The sequence below is a fragment of the Colias philodice genome, chromosome 1 (assembly GCF_061535455.1).
Source record: "Colias philodice isolate Cphi_HAF_F1 chromosome 1, ilColPhil1 Martin Lab GWU primary, whole genome shotgun sequence".
Taxonomy (NCBI): domain Eukaryota; kingdom Metazoa; phylum Arthropoda; class Insecta; order Lepidoptera; family Pieridae; genus Colias; species Colias philodice.
The window spans coordinates 13,315,872-13,329,932 of record NC_143086.1 but is presented as its reverse complement, the minus strand read 5'-3'; the positions used below and the strand labels follow the sequence as shown (position 1 = coordinate 13,329,932).

The 14,061-nt window shown below is 36.2% G+C and overlaps 2 protein-coding genes across 3 annotated transcripts; both read left to right on the top strand.

Annotated features, from left to right (window-relative positions):
* The first annotated feature begins 1,785 nt into the window (after positions 1 to 1,785).
* On the top strand, positions 1,786 to 5,026 carry LOC149491444 (uncharacterized). Of its 2 annotated transcripts, none has more exons than XM_089699657.1 (6): positions 1,786 to 1,870; positions 1,946 to 2,083; positions 2,311 to 2,459; positions 3,399 to 3,505; positions 4,170 to 4,327; positions 4,930 to 5,026. In XM_089699657.1, exons 1-6 carry the CDS (start codon positions 1,800 to 1,802, stop codon positions 5,024 to 5,026), a joined length of 720 nt encoding a protein of 239 aa, XP_089555783.1. In that variant the 5' UTR covers positions 1,786 to 1,799. The 2 variants fall into 2 exon arrangements, with proteins under 2 accessions (XP_089555783.1, XP_089555777.1); XM_089699651.1 differs by having other exon boundaries at positions 3,399 to 3,511.
* A 2,721-nt stretch (positions 5,027 to 7,747) lies between these two features.
* Positions 7,748 to 11,774, top strand: LOC149491443 (uncharacterized). The gene is made up of 3 exons (XM_089699643.1): positions 7,748 to 8,465; positions 8,545 to 8,676; positions 10,162 to 11,774. Exons 1-3 carry the CDS (start codon positions 7,748 to 7,750, stop codon positions 11,772 to 11,774), a joined length of 2,463 nt encoding a protein of 820 aa, XP_089555769.1.
* The last annotated feature ends 2,287 nt before the right edge of the window (positions 11,775 to 14,061 follow it).

Genomic DNA, 14,061 nt, shown 5'->3' with positions numbered 1-14,061 from the left:
ATTTTAAGAACTTTTTTATTGTCATTTAAGTTAGACCACGGCAGCGGCCGGCAAATGCCAGAAGCGAATGGTTTTTGCAATAGAAAACAGTTAGGTTATGTTAGGTTAGACTTCAATAAACAACGCACGAGCCGAGCGGGCAAAGCGAGCGTGCCGCGGCAGCGGCCGGTGAGGGCCAGAAGCGAATCGCTTTTTAAAAAAGAAACAATTATAATAACATAGTAGGATATATATTTACTTATGTATAGGATTTTATACATCCGCATTTTCCATAGTAGGTACTCGAACCTCTTCGTCGTAAATTCTTTGCTATGACATTCTTCATATTGTAATTAAACGAAGAAGTTTTTAACTGCGATTAATTAAATTTCCGCCATCTTATCACATAAACACTGCGCTTGCAGCGCCTCTACCAATAATTATTAATGTAACTATTTTACGATATGATCAAATAATTTTGATCATTTCATGAATAAACCGCGGCGCGTTTAGTTGGCCATATCGAGAAACGATTTCTTATCATTGATCTGCTCAAACCACATCATGATGTGGCCAATAGACATTTAACCATTTCACGAAATGATCGATCATTTCATGAAATGAGCAATTCGACGATATGGCCACGACATATTCACAATCGCCATAATGGCGACAAACATGGACGATCATATATTTTGTTGCGACAACGCTGCCAATAATTGTGAAGAGGGCATCACAGATCACTACACTTCTTTGATACATTTTAATTTGATTTAAAACCCACTTAAAACATGTTAATATTTATATTTTATAGTGTTAGATGTGAAAAAAAAAAAGTTTTAAATTCGATTTTGATCCAAATGTTCCAAATATTCTTCGAAGTTGATAACAATATTGGCCACATCCAGGCAACACCGTAAATTGGTAAAACAAGTAATTCGGTGTTAGACAATGTTCTAATGATGGATGGTTATCATCATCATCAGCAGCACATATATTACGTTCCCACTGCTGCCCCTATGAGGGGTACAGGCACAGGGTAAAGGCCATAATTCACCACGCTGGCCAAGTGCGGTTCGGCAGATGTCTTAATATTATGGTAAAACGGTTTCCTTTACATACCGACAGCTAACGTCAACATACCGTCCAAATTCCAATACTGTTTAAGGGCAGATAACGCAGATAAATTATTGAAACATTAATTTATTTCGTACACGCTTGTCTGGTCTCGAGTATCGACATAGCGATATGATGTCTGAGGTGCTTACCACTGAGCCACCATGTCACATGAAGTTTTTTGAAAAATAATGAATGTATTATGTAATCGAAGAAAACTTATTAGTCGCCAATATTTCTATAATACGATTTATTTTAATCTTCGTTTCATCATTTCGTTATCATTTATCTAAAAGGTAACTATCTCAAGGTAAAAAATCAATAATTTTGTAAATTATAAATTATAGTAAGACGAGATACATGCTTATTGCTTACTTTCCTAGTGATATTATAATATAAAATACCCGCTTGCTATATACCATGTTATAATATAACCTATAAAGGAAGTTATTTCAAATTCGAAGTAACATCTGTCAATGATATAAAAAAACCTCAACCAAAATCACACAAATGTTACAAAATAATTCCTCTTTTATTTTGATCAAATAGAAATTTGTTGTGCACCAACGTGATATTAATTTACCTATGTATTGTTGAACCTGAGTACTACAGTTTGGCTTGAAATTACTTTAAAATTAAACGAAGAAATTTTCATTTCAACTTTATCTATATAAATGCATGAATATTAAAATAAAATAAATAGAATGGAAAATACACACCATCCCTTGTATCCTCAAAGCAACGTTGCAAAATTTAGTGGATATGAGCCTGACAAGTAAAAATATTTATGTCTGCATTGAGTTATTAATAATTTCCATAAAAGAGCAAATAACAAAATGTTGTATTGCAGATACGCTATAGATGAAGTGTCCCTCACGGTGAAAACAAATGAATGCTTGACCCCTGGCAGGCCACCGACCCTAACTCAAAACACTGTCGGAAAATTCCTTCAACCATTAACAAGAGCTTTGGTGGAAGTACCTCCTAGGTAGGCAGAAGCGATAAATTCACGATTTTTGTTCTCACAATGAAACGAAAATTTTCCCTGAATACCATAAAAGGCTTGTTCTTTCGCGATAATTACTGCCCCTTTCTTTAAAATCACTGGAATTCTCTTAAATTCATTTAAAAATTAAATACCTAGTGAAAATAGAAAAGTAGGTGCAACTTCTCTAGCTGATTTCTGTCACCCTTTTTAAAACCAGTTTTCTTCAGACCAACTATAGATGAACTACCAGATGCTGTGATAGATAGAATGGTGCAAATGGATAAAGCCTTCTGGGTGGATAAGCCTGGTGCCAATGCATACACGCTCCACGATGCATACTACAATTACGGGATGACTACTGAAAAAGTATTACCTCGTACGTAAAAGTACATGACTGTATTGCGAGTCGAACTCTCGCAACGAGGGTTCCGTACGACCACGGTACAATCCTCTTTTTATATATTGTAACTTAAAATATATGCTTTTCATAATTCCTCTTTTAACTGTGCTATGAAACGTTGTTTCGTACCAAATTTCATGATTCTGAGTTAACGCGAATTTATAAAATTTGCAGCTTATACGGCTTTATTTCTCGATTGCGTTGGCTTTGAAGTTTCCTTTTAGTGTCTTGACAGACAGACGGACAACGAAGTGTTTCTATAAAGTATAAGGGTTCCGTTTATTTCTTTTGTGGTGTGGAACCATAAATATTGCCTTATTATACAATCATGTTGTTGGAGATGCAACTAAAATATATATTATGTAACTACTATAAGAATACTAATATGTACATACATATTTAATTAACTATGTTAAAGTGTTAATTAATGATGATTTAAATATTATGATATTCGTTGATTCGCTTAATTAGCTATACCTATAAACTTGCTTATTTCCATGAATCAAACTTGCTGTTTCATCATACACTGATCGCAAAATGCCTAGATATAAATATTGAAATAAAGGCGGAAATAAGTACTTAAATAAGACCTTTTGAATTTTCTCCACAGTGAAGAATGACTAATTGCCGGCGTTGTTAACTCACTAATCAAAAACACATAAATTAATTGGACAATGAATTATCTTTTTAACTTTAAGAGGACCTATTGATAACGGACAGCTGATAACATTATTAGAAATTACTGCCATTACTGTATTCGCAGGCGCAGCGGTAACGCGCTTCCTTAGCAGCTATTTTTTACTTTTTCCTACTAATGGCTTTACAGGGTCTTAGAGGAAAGTTAAGTTTAGGTACTTACCACATAATTAGTGGCTGAATTTTTCGATCATATTATGATGTGAGATGTTTTCAAAGCGCACCAGGATGTCTTCCCTCGGTCCTATCAGTTCGACTTGGATTGCGTGAAGTACCGGCGTCTGCATGCATGTGACAATTTCAAGCCGACTGCGGAGGCGACGAAGGTTATTGTTCCGCTTCAGTTTATATCAAATTTAAATCACAGATATGTTTTTTCCTTGCGCGGATGCATGCGTTGGTTTATTTCAGGATACGCCATAACAAAAGATGTAGGTATAACACGCACTATTTACAGTGGCAAATCAAAATATATTCCCTGCTTTGACGATTTAATCGGGTATTATCTACAATGCGCCTCAATATTATGGTGTAATGGGAAGTAGAGCAGTACCTAAAACATTTTTATATTATCTAATTATCATTACCTACAGATTACCATTAGCTTTGTAGTACTATGATTAATCAATACATATTATAATTGCATCTAAGTAGCTACACATAAATTTCTAACTCTGAGTACGATTAGGTTTAATGGTTTAATTAAGTAAAATCACTAAATATCCATGAGATTATATCCAATGACTGTCTTAGAAACTCATTCTCCTTAAAATTACTTCATAATCTTTGAGTTTAATTGCATCTATACCTACAGACCGTTTATTTTTCGCAATAAGTATTATTTCAATAATATCAAGAACTCGTGCAATCGTGCATTTACAAAACGGTCACAAAGGAACGTAGGTACTACATAATATATACCTACTTTGTAGAAATTTATTGATTTTCTACATCCTCTTACTCTTTGAAGTGAACAAAACTTTGTTCCAGAAAAATTCCCTTTGCCGTGATTGTCGTCACGTCAAAATGTCGGATATGGTAGGATCCAATGCGACGCATGAACAAGGTTCGGGGCAGAAACGCTGGAGGCAATACCCTGATGTTAAGGCTACTCTATCTCCTGAGCAAATACGTGAAATGATGAAAGAGTATAGTATTTAAAAAATCAACATTAATTTCCATTTACCCGGAAAACTATTGGACTGATTTTATTGAAACTTTGCCATAGACTTTGCACTGTGTTAAAGTAGTAGTATACTATTTGAGTATTATTATGTAGCAATAGATACTACAGTTACACAAGATTTCGTATTTATCCTCTACTCTACCTAACTCATATTATTAAATAAATACTTTAATGATATGTATTACTTATATCAATAAATAAATAAATATTTTTATTCAACACAAACAATGAAACGGTTTTCTATAACCCTTTTCATATATTTATATATATTTTCCATCTATTTTCCCCAATTCTTGGGGAATTTGGAAAAACCAATACTGGCAGCATTATTGTAGGCTTTGAGAACCCCGCGTCTACGGGACTTTTTTCGTGGCGCAATATCTATCATGGTGAAATTTTATCAAAATTGGTCCAGCTCATTATTCTTGGTTGTAGTCAAATATACACTTCATTTTCATTCGAAAAAGAAATTTTTTAATTATATATTCACTAATAGATTTTTAAGAAATATTTTTTTTTATAATTCTAATTAACTAGGTATATTTTATCTCGTTTTCGTTACAGGGTCGGTCGTCCATTTCAGAACGAAGCCTGTAACTGGTATTATTCAAACTACCCTCCAGTAAAATATAATTGTATAATGCGAAAATTTTCAAAATAAATGATTAATAAATAATGTTTGAAAAATATTACCTTGTTTTAATAGTATGTAATATTATCTAAAAGTCGTGCTCATAAAACTAAATTATAACTTAACATAAACAATTTTCTATTGCTAACCTTGTGCTCTAGATTATATCTGTTATAGATCAAGAGCCCACGACGGCCAGACATTCCTTTCTTTAGGAAAGTTGAAAGTTTCTCTGTATATGTCTCCGATACAGATAAGAACGACCAGCGATTATCAAGTCTGGGTTGTGGTTACTTTGGCAGGAAACAGGTAGTAAAGGTGTATAAAATTGTACCTAACTTACATTATAGTTTAAAAGCTAAATTTTATATATGTTACTTGGGGACCTATAAAATGATGTTACCTTAAGAGCCAGACAGTTTTCATGGTTCTTACATCTAGCCAGACACATTTAAAAAATAACTAACATATCATCAAATTAACGTTACTACCTAAAAGTGTATCAAATATGAAATAACCCACTAAAACGTTAGTTAACTATAATTATTAAAAAAATAATGATGATACACTTTTAGGTAGTAACTAGTAACGTTAATTTGATGATATGTTAGTTATTTTTTAAATGTGTCTGGCTAGATGTAAGAACCATGAAAACTGTCTGGCTCTTAAGGTAACATCATTTTATAGGTCCCCAAGTAACATATATAAAATTTAGCTTTTAAACTATAATGTAAGTTAGGTACAATTTTATACACCTTTACTACCTGTTTCCTGCCAAAGTAACCACAACCCAGACTTGATAATCGCTGGTCGTTCTTATCTGTATCGGAGACATATACAGAGAAACTTTCAACTTTCCTAAAGAAAGGAATGTCTGGCCGTCGTGGGCTCTTGATCTATAAATATTATATACTACTTATTTCATTTTAATGGAAGGATATAACATTATTTTCACTTATTATAATAATGAAGTACCTATGTGCTTTCTTTACACATGTGTATGTTTGGCACTTTTTTGGAAGGCGTTGTAAATTTAGTATTATTACTTGTAATGCTTAGCAAACCTTTTATACAATTAAAACCATATTTTATTATGAACAATTATTATATATTTTTTTAGTTGAGGAAATCCCGTTTAGAAACTGACTCGACTACAATATTTTTTGTAATACATATTAATCTTAATTTGAATAGGAAGCCTTATAGGCTTTTGGCATTTTTGTCGAGCAATACATTTACACTTCCCGTGTTGTTTATAAATAATGGGGTTGTCGACCTTAGAGGTCACCTGTAGATTCTAACTCATTGCATATTTATAAAAGTGCAGCGCCAGGGTCGCCGCGAATGCGTCACCATAAAGACGTATTTCATTCGTCTGCATTTACTTATAAATTTAACTAGTTCAGTAAAAATTAAAATTTTTATATCTGATATAAATATGTAGAAAGCCGAGATTTAATAACACTTCACCTTTAAACTTTGTAAATGTCAAAGGCGACCGTCGCAATAAATCGATGGCACCGATGGGCAATTGCGCTTCTGCGCTTTATGCAGCGACGCCGGGGGTGCATGATGCATCTCTTTCGCTCAGGGAGGCGGGCGGAGGGCCGCGGCCGTGGGCGGTGGGTGGCGGGCGTTCAGATCATATTATATTATTGCCTCACCTGCAGTCCCGGATATGTTCGTTTATCGATAGTAGGCAGTAGACATGCGCTGATAAAATACCGCATTGCAGATATCTGATGCAGCTGCGCTCTGAGCAAGGTTACAGGACAATGGAGTGGGTGTTGCTATCTAGAAATTTCCGCCGGGGTTGCATTGTTACCGTATTGATCTTGCACTCTGATTGAAATCAACCCCGCTCCCGTTGTTTGTTGACGCCATTATAATAATGCCTTTACATTATGCTTTTATGAAGACGTTATTCAATCTTGACCTTCGACACGTCTATTGTGATCTCCTTTGTTGTCATTCTATTGACTACTTCATTAGTTCAACCTGTTGATACATACATACTTAGGTACATTCTTAATGGATTCAATAGAGAACTTAATGCGATAATTAAGTGCACCGATGAATATCACTGAAATTTTTCAACGAAACAATATCATATCATTATGTAGTTATTGCCTTGATTAATTCAATTGATAATTATTTCAAAGCACTGAATAACTTTCGCAATTCGCACCACCCAAGCTTTCAAATGGTTGAACTTTAATGTTAAAAAAAATAAAAAGACAAAATTTTAATTACCTAACCAGTAATCACTAGCTTTCAAATCAATCATCAAAATCGGTTAATCTAGTCGAAAGTACTGAGGTAACAAACCTTTAACAAACCATAAAAAATACAAACGAATTGAGAACCTCCTCTTTTTTTAAGTAGGTTCAGAAAAACAGAAATTCCAATGAACTTGACAAGCTTACAAAAACAACACGAAAGTTAATAATTATACAAATCGTAACACAATTACAAAGCTTAAAATAAAACCATTAATGGATTTTAACACAGGATTTTAATGAACAAGTTGCGAAAAGATCAAAACATCAACAAGACATTCATTTACAGAATAAAGACAGAATAAGAATAAATAAAACCTTTTTATTAAATTCATTAAGAAGTTCAAGAAGAATTAAGGAAATGACATGTTCGTTCCTTTGTTAATCAAGATACATCAAAATTGTGAAATGTAAATATATTAAAAATTAAAAATACTTTAAAAATAATTCTCCCATCCCTTTATTATTAACAATGGCGAAACAGGATGATAGTCTTTTCCTTCTGGAGGTCCTTATCGATAAAATTGTTTTTGTTAAAAGCCCATGCTTTTCGGACAAAGATTTTAGGACTTGCGTTAATATCGAATGTAACGCTGTAGAGCCACTGGAAATATGTGACGACGATCCCAATGTTGGTATTGCAAAAAGTGGAGGTCCCTTTGTGAAGCCTTTTAATACTGGTAAATCATGCCTTTTTTCCCTCAAAGAGGGTGACATCAATGCTGCAATGAGCAAATTTCCAGTAAAAGTTTCTGTGTATAAATCTCTGCCATGTGGCTGTTTACCTACAAAAATCATCATGGGTGAATGTACAATAGACATGACAAAAGAATTTGTTGAAGCAAGAAATAACTTTTTAGCCGATCCAACCAGTGTAAGCTATCAAGCACTGAAAGACTCGTTTAGATTTGTAGGACCGGATGGAGAAGAAACTGGTGAAATAGTAATGTTTTTAAGGATATCATGTTTTGGAAAACTTATTATCACTACATTCCAAGGATCTGGTGGTCCTCCCAACTTAGGTGGAAAATCGAGAGGTAGTTCAGGCGTAGTAGATCGTTCATGTGCACCGAAGAAAGATTATCAAACAACAGATGATCCTTGTGTTTGCGGCGCTGCTCGAGGTCACGGAGGTGCAGGAGGGACAGGTGGACACACATGCTCGGGTGGCGGTGCAGTTTGTCCTCCGGGTATTGTATTGTCTTAGCTTTGCATTCTGTCATTTTGATGCTATAGATATTGACATTATGAACTCAACAAATTTTACAGCTCGAGATCCATACAATAGCATGCCTTGTGAAGATCCAGATGATCCTTGCTATTGCTCTGGGCCAAAACCTGCAGAAAAGCAAAAAATGCTATGCCGCAATACTGATCAATACTGCTTACATATTCCAAAAGGTGAGATGTTTGTTCTTTAAGATTACCTGTTATATGTACATAATAGAGACAGTAGATTCTAGGTGTACTTATATTTATCTCTTAATTAATTTAGTGTGAAAAAGTAAACATCCACGAAAGAACATAAGAAATAATTATGTATCCCTGAATTAGAAAAATATAGTATTTATAAGTTTAGAAGAACAAAATTTCTTAATGACCAGGTCGCAGTAAGCAATTTGAGGAAATAGGCACAACTTTGGGTGGAAATGAACTTAAGATTAAAGTTCCCGCTAGCGCATCCATTATTAAGAAGATAAGTCAAACGCATTGTGCAATGCAAAGTCCATATACAAAGAATTCGGATGGTGGTCCATGCGAACCGCCGTGTGGCAAGAACCAGATTAGCTTAGCGCTTCCAAGCGAAGATATTTGTTGTCATGGAGCAAGGCCTGCTGACACACAATTTACTTGCACCACAGAAGGATGCCTACAGGCAAGTAAGCACGGCCAACAAGCAGCCATGGCCCGCGGTGATAATAAACAAGAATTGCCTAACAAAGATGTGTTTGTTCTTAAAGTTGCTAAAACTGCTCTGCAAGGTGACAGAAAGTGTAAACTAGAGTTGGAACTGGTAACACCAAAAGCTGCGGATAAAAAACCACCAGTGACAAAGCAAAACACGCGAATACAATCTGATCTTGATTGTGAATGCTGCGTAAGAAGACTAAAGAAACAAAAGAACAAGAAGAAACGCTGAATTATCATAAACATCATCTTTTTTTGCCCTTTACAGAGTTTAATGTGTTAAACTGATTTCTGAAGCTACAATTTATATTTTTATAGGCACGTTAAATTTTTTACAAATTCTTAGTAACTTTTCGTAATGTTAATAACTATGAGTACCTAAACAAATAGTCTTCAATATCTATATTAAAATGTAGGTTCTTTAGTTTGACGAATATATTATGAACATTATACAGATTGCTGCCCGACGGGAAACAAAGTGGTTTTCCAAGTACCTACAGACTCGTGTGGAAATGGTCATAAACAGCGAGCACACTTTAATTTCACATCAGACGGAGTTGGAGATTTAGCTAGAGATGAACCAGGGCAGCTAATGCCTACAACTGCTGAAAACTATCCTGGGGTTGTGTACGACTTTCCAAAGCAAGTCATAAAAATTCGAATTGGAAAAGTGGTAGAAATGCCTGGAAGGAAGTCAAAATTGGAATATCAATTTGTGACCCCCGTAGAAACGCATCAAAAAATTGTGCCCGTGAAAGATACTCGGACCGCCCAATGTGTACCCACTTGTCCTGATTGTTGTAGACGACATTAGCCGTTACATTTATATATTAACCTTTTTTTTATTTATTTTTGTTTCCATTATGATGTTATATTTGATTGTACAATAAACTCTGTGTCGTAAAATTTTTGTTCTTATTTGATAAATATAAGACTTTTATTATATGCCAAAAAGTAAAATTTCGTAAATTATCGTAGGTGTCCTGTCGAGCTTGCTGTTTTGCCAAGAACTGACTGAAGTACAAAAAAATAAGCCTAAAATGAAAACCAAGGAAGAACTTTATTTGATTGAATATATTAATCGAACACTGATGGAAAATAACTTCAATTTACCCACGTATGAAGTTGGAATTATAAATATTAATACTTTGAAAAAATGCGTTGAAAATATGAAATTATTTTACGACAAGCGGTTTGCAGACTCAACACATGCAGATTTTATAAATTACAGTTTTACGCCATCTTCAAGCACTATTTACCCCGATTCCTCTATTAGTGGATTTCGAAATAATTCTTCGGAATCTAAGAGTATATTCGGTGAAAAGGAAACAATCGTTTACATGACACTTTTTAACGATTTTTGCCGCCATAAAAGCTCAGGAACACAAGCTACAGCATCCGTCAATAAATGCTTTCAAGTTTATAGCAGTAATTCAATAGACTCACGTTCCGAGTACTGCTCTTCGTGTAACGCAACCACATCGCAACAAGAAAGCAGTAGATGTATAACAGATGAAGTTCATTATTCTGAAGTTTACTTTTTTGGTAGAAAAAAGGAACCAGCTGATAAGAAAGGGGTGGGAGGAAAATGTTCAAAAACAAAACTATGTAAAACAGGTCAACCACCTACATCAGCCAGTAAAAGTACGGACGCAAAAAACCGACCAAAACCCAAAACAAACACTCAGTCACAGACAAAAAGATCGAGAGGCGCTACGACATCGACGGGGACTACAAAATCAGTATCAATCAAAGATGATAAACCTGAAAAGCCCTGCCCTGCTTTAGCGGCTTCGAAAGGCGAAATGATGGCTACCGTGTCACACATAAAAATTGGCCCGAAAGAGCCTTGCCCAGTGCATGGGAAGGACCCATGTCAAGGTCCCAAATGTATATTAGCAGCGTCTGGAGAAGACCAGGCACCAGTGAAAGTAACTACTGCTACCAACGCGCGAAGAGGAGTTTTCGAATTGGTTATTCGTAAAATTACTGGAGCACCATTAGCTAGGAACGAATTAATGTTAGAATGGACACCACCACCATGTCGTCCGCCTCCATGTCCCTCGCCGTGCCCTATACCGTGTGCCTTTCCCACACCATGTCGACCTTCAAAGTGCAAGCTAATCATTTGTAAGCCTTCCCCATGCAGACCGAAATGTTGTAAGAAGAAACCTTGTGGGCAGCCTTGTTCACCGTGTAAGAAATGCTGCAAAACGAGCTGTTGCGGAAGGCCTTGCCCACCACCGAGCTGCCCAACTTGCTCAGGTTGTACGCCCTTCCCACCACCTCCATGCAGAAAGCCTTGTAGCCCTCCATGCTGTAAATCTCCATGCAGAAGTTCGCCATGCTTGCGTCCATGTCCAGTCGGTCGGAAGCGTCCTCGGAGGTGTAAAAGCCAACCAAAAATAAAGACACACAAAAAACGTACATCACCTTGTAGCAATCGCTCCAAAACATGTCCGGTGGTTAAATGCCGAAGTATGCCAGGGTGCTGTGTGGTGCCAATGCCGTGTCCACCTAGAAAATGTTGCTCTGTTGCTCCTTGCAAGCCCGCCAAATGCTGCAGGAGTAATTGCTCCACTTGCTGTTAAATTTATATAACAGAAATGAAAGAAAAAACAACAACACAAAATGCAACTGTTAGTTTCTGTACTCAATATAATCATCATACGACAATATTAAGATTTTTATTTCATTTTTTTTTCAGATTTCATGGCATAGCTCGACATGACATTCCCTTGAGACTTGATTATTTTTAATTTTATTTTTATATGGTCTTAAATGCACGTTAGAAACAATATTCATAATCAATTTGGTGTCTCTAACCTGGGGTACTTATTAATTATTTATTACTTTTAGTATTATCAACAACATTAATATACTGAGGCTATAGGGCGAAATGTTCCAGAGGCTGTTTATATCGAGAATACTTGTGTTTATAATGATTTTCACGAATTGAACCTTGAAATAATTCCATTAAGGGCCGATTTTTCAATGCTTGGGCACACCCCGGACACTCCATACAAAATTATCGTTTTGACAGTCACACTGTAGAGACTGCAAATGTGTGTGATAGCGTTTTATGGTTGGCACATTTTTGACTAGCGTAAAAAAATTCGCGTTTTTCTCATGAAATACACCCGTAAACAGCACAATATCTAACCATTTTCTACGAAAAACGATAATCACAAATCCAATGTTGTCAATCTTCGTTGCGTATCGTCCCTGTAGAAAAATGTGGACCATTTTTAGCCTGATCGTGCGGGGTGAGGTAAGTGTTTCATTTTGGCGGGAGGCAGAGAGTGTCCGTTCTGTAGCGTTTAGCTACTATTATGTATTCTGTGGCTTGGATAAAACTTATTCGTCGAATAATGTATAGGTAATAATTTATTGGACGGATAAGTTTTATCCAAGCATTGTAAAATCGGCCCTAAGATAAATAATCTAGAAATCACAATGATATTATAACGAACAGGGTTCCTGCATTCAATCCTCTTAAAAAAGAAAAGCACATACCTACCATTAAAAAAACAATAAATCTAGCACATGCTAACTGTAAATCTAACCCCCAAGCACGGGGATTAGTATGAAAATTACGTTAAAATCAACACATCTGTTGCACTGATCCATTTACTTTATGGACAAGTAGGTTTGTCCTTTTGTGTCCTGCCAGTAATTTTTTTTGTCTCTATCAGGAATCGAAACTAATAGCATATACAGACGCTCCGATTCGATTGGTGCCAACCATCCGACCACGACCAAATCGGAAAGTGAAGAGAGCGGTCGGTCCGACATAATTATTATTAATATTGGTTGGACGTGGTCGGATGCGCCGGCGATCCCGACCAAACCAACTTCCTATCCGATCCAACCAAATTGGAACGTTTGGAAGCTTTGTTCCGACCAAATCGGCTCATTCGCATTCGCAACGCCGCCGGTGTAGGACGTCAACATGAACGCCGAGGGAGTTACGGTCACCAAACGTGACATAATAATAAAGTTACATGAACTTTATAAAGACTTTCCCTGTTTGTGACAAAGATTACGCTTAATAGAGATGCCAGAAATCAAGCGTATTTTATTATGCTAGAAGTTTAAAAAAACGACGTGTGGCACTCGGGGACTGCCGCGGTAAAGCTATTGCATGCTATGCCTTCAAGCCACACCTCCGCCCGTCGAGTGGGGAGCGTGAGGTTTTTTCGTTACGGAATTTCTCGATTCGGCCCCCGCGCTCAAGGCCCGCGATAGAAGCTATGCAATAGCTTAAAAAAATTGACAGTGCGGCTACTTTAAAAACATTGAAAAATAAGTTGGACAATATGCGTACATCCTATAACATGCTATAACGCTATTTCAGCGTCGTCCGTAAGACGTCCGTTCACTACTTCATAGCAAACACAGAGCAAGTAATATAGTAATTTGGTAATAGCAAAGTCAACTGACAGCTGGAAGGCCAACCATCGGACAATCTGTAGCAATGTTGGAATGGTTGCTATGTTGGTTCCAATATGGTTGGCACCAACCGAATCGGAGCGTCTGTATCCATACTAATATTATAAATGCGAAAGTAACTCTGTCTGTCTGTCTGTTACTCAATCACGCCTAAACTACTGAACCAATTTTCATGAAATTTGGTATGGAGATATTTTGATACCCGAGAAAGGACATAGGCTACTTTATATATCGGGAAAATGACGCAATCCTGGAAATCCCACGGGAACGGGAACTATGCGGAGTTTTCTTTGACTGCGCGGGCGAAGCCGCGGGCGGAAACCTAGTATGCTATAAGACTGCTCGGATCTACGATCACGCATTTAAGATATAACTACTATATCAAGAAGGCGGATAATTACTGTAGGTATCTACTTAAATATCTTA

What these genes read in the sequence shown, in the direction of transcription:
- LOC149491444 (XM_089699651.1), top strand. Translation starts at nt 1,800, where the DNA reads ATGGAAAATACACACCATCCCTTGTATCCTCAAAGCAACGTTGCAAAA. An exon ending in TTGGTGGAAGTACCTCCTAG is followed by an intron (nt 2,084 to 2,310) that starts GTAGGCAGAAGC and finishes AGTTTTCTTCAG; the next exon opens with ACCAACTATAGATGAACTAC. An exon ending in CGGAGGCGACGAAGGTTATT is followed by an intron (nt 3,512 to 4,169) that starts GTTCCGCTTCAG and finishes ACTTTGTTCCAG; the next exon opens with AAAAATTCCCTTTGCCGTGA.
- LOC149491443 (XM_089699643.1), top strand. Translation starts at nt 7,748, where the DNA reads ATGGCGAAACAGGATGATAGTCTTTTCCTTCTGGAGGTCCTTATCGAT. An exon ending in CGGTGCAGTTTGTCCTCCGG is followed by an intron (nt 8,466 to 8,544) that starts GTATTGTATTGT and finishes CAAATTTTACAG; the next exon opens with CTCGAGATCCATACAATAGC. An exon ending in CTGCTTACATATTCCAAAAG is followed by an intron (nt 8,677 to 10,161) that starts GTGAGATGTTTG and finishes AAATTATCGTAG; the next exon opens with GTGTCCTGTCGAGCTTGCTG.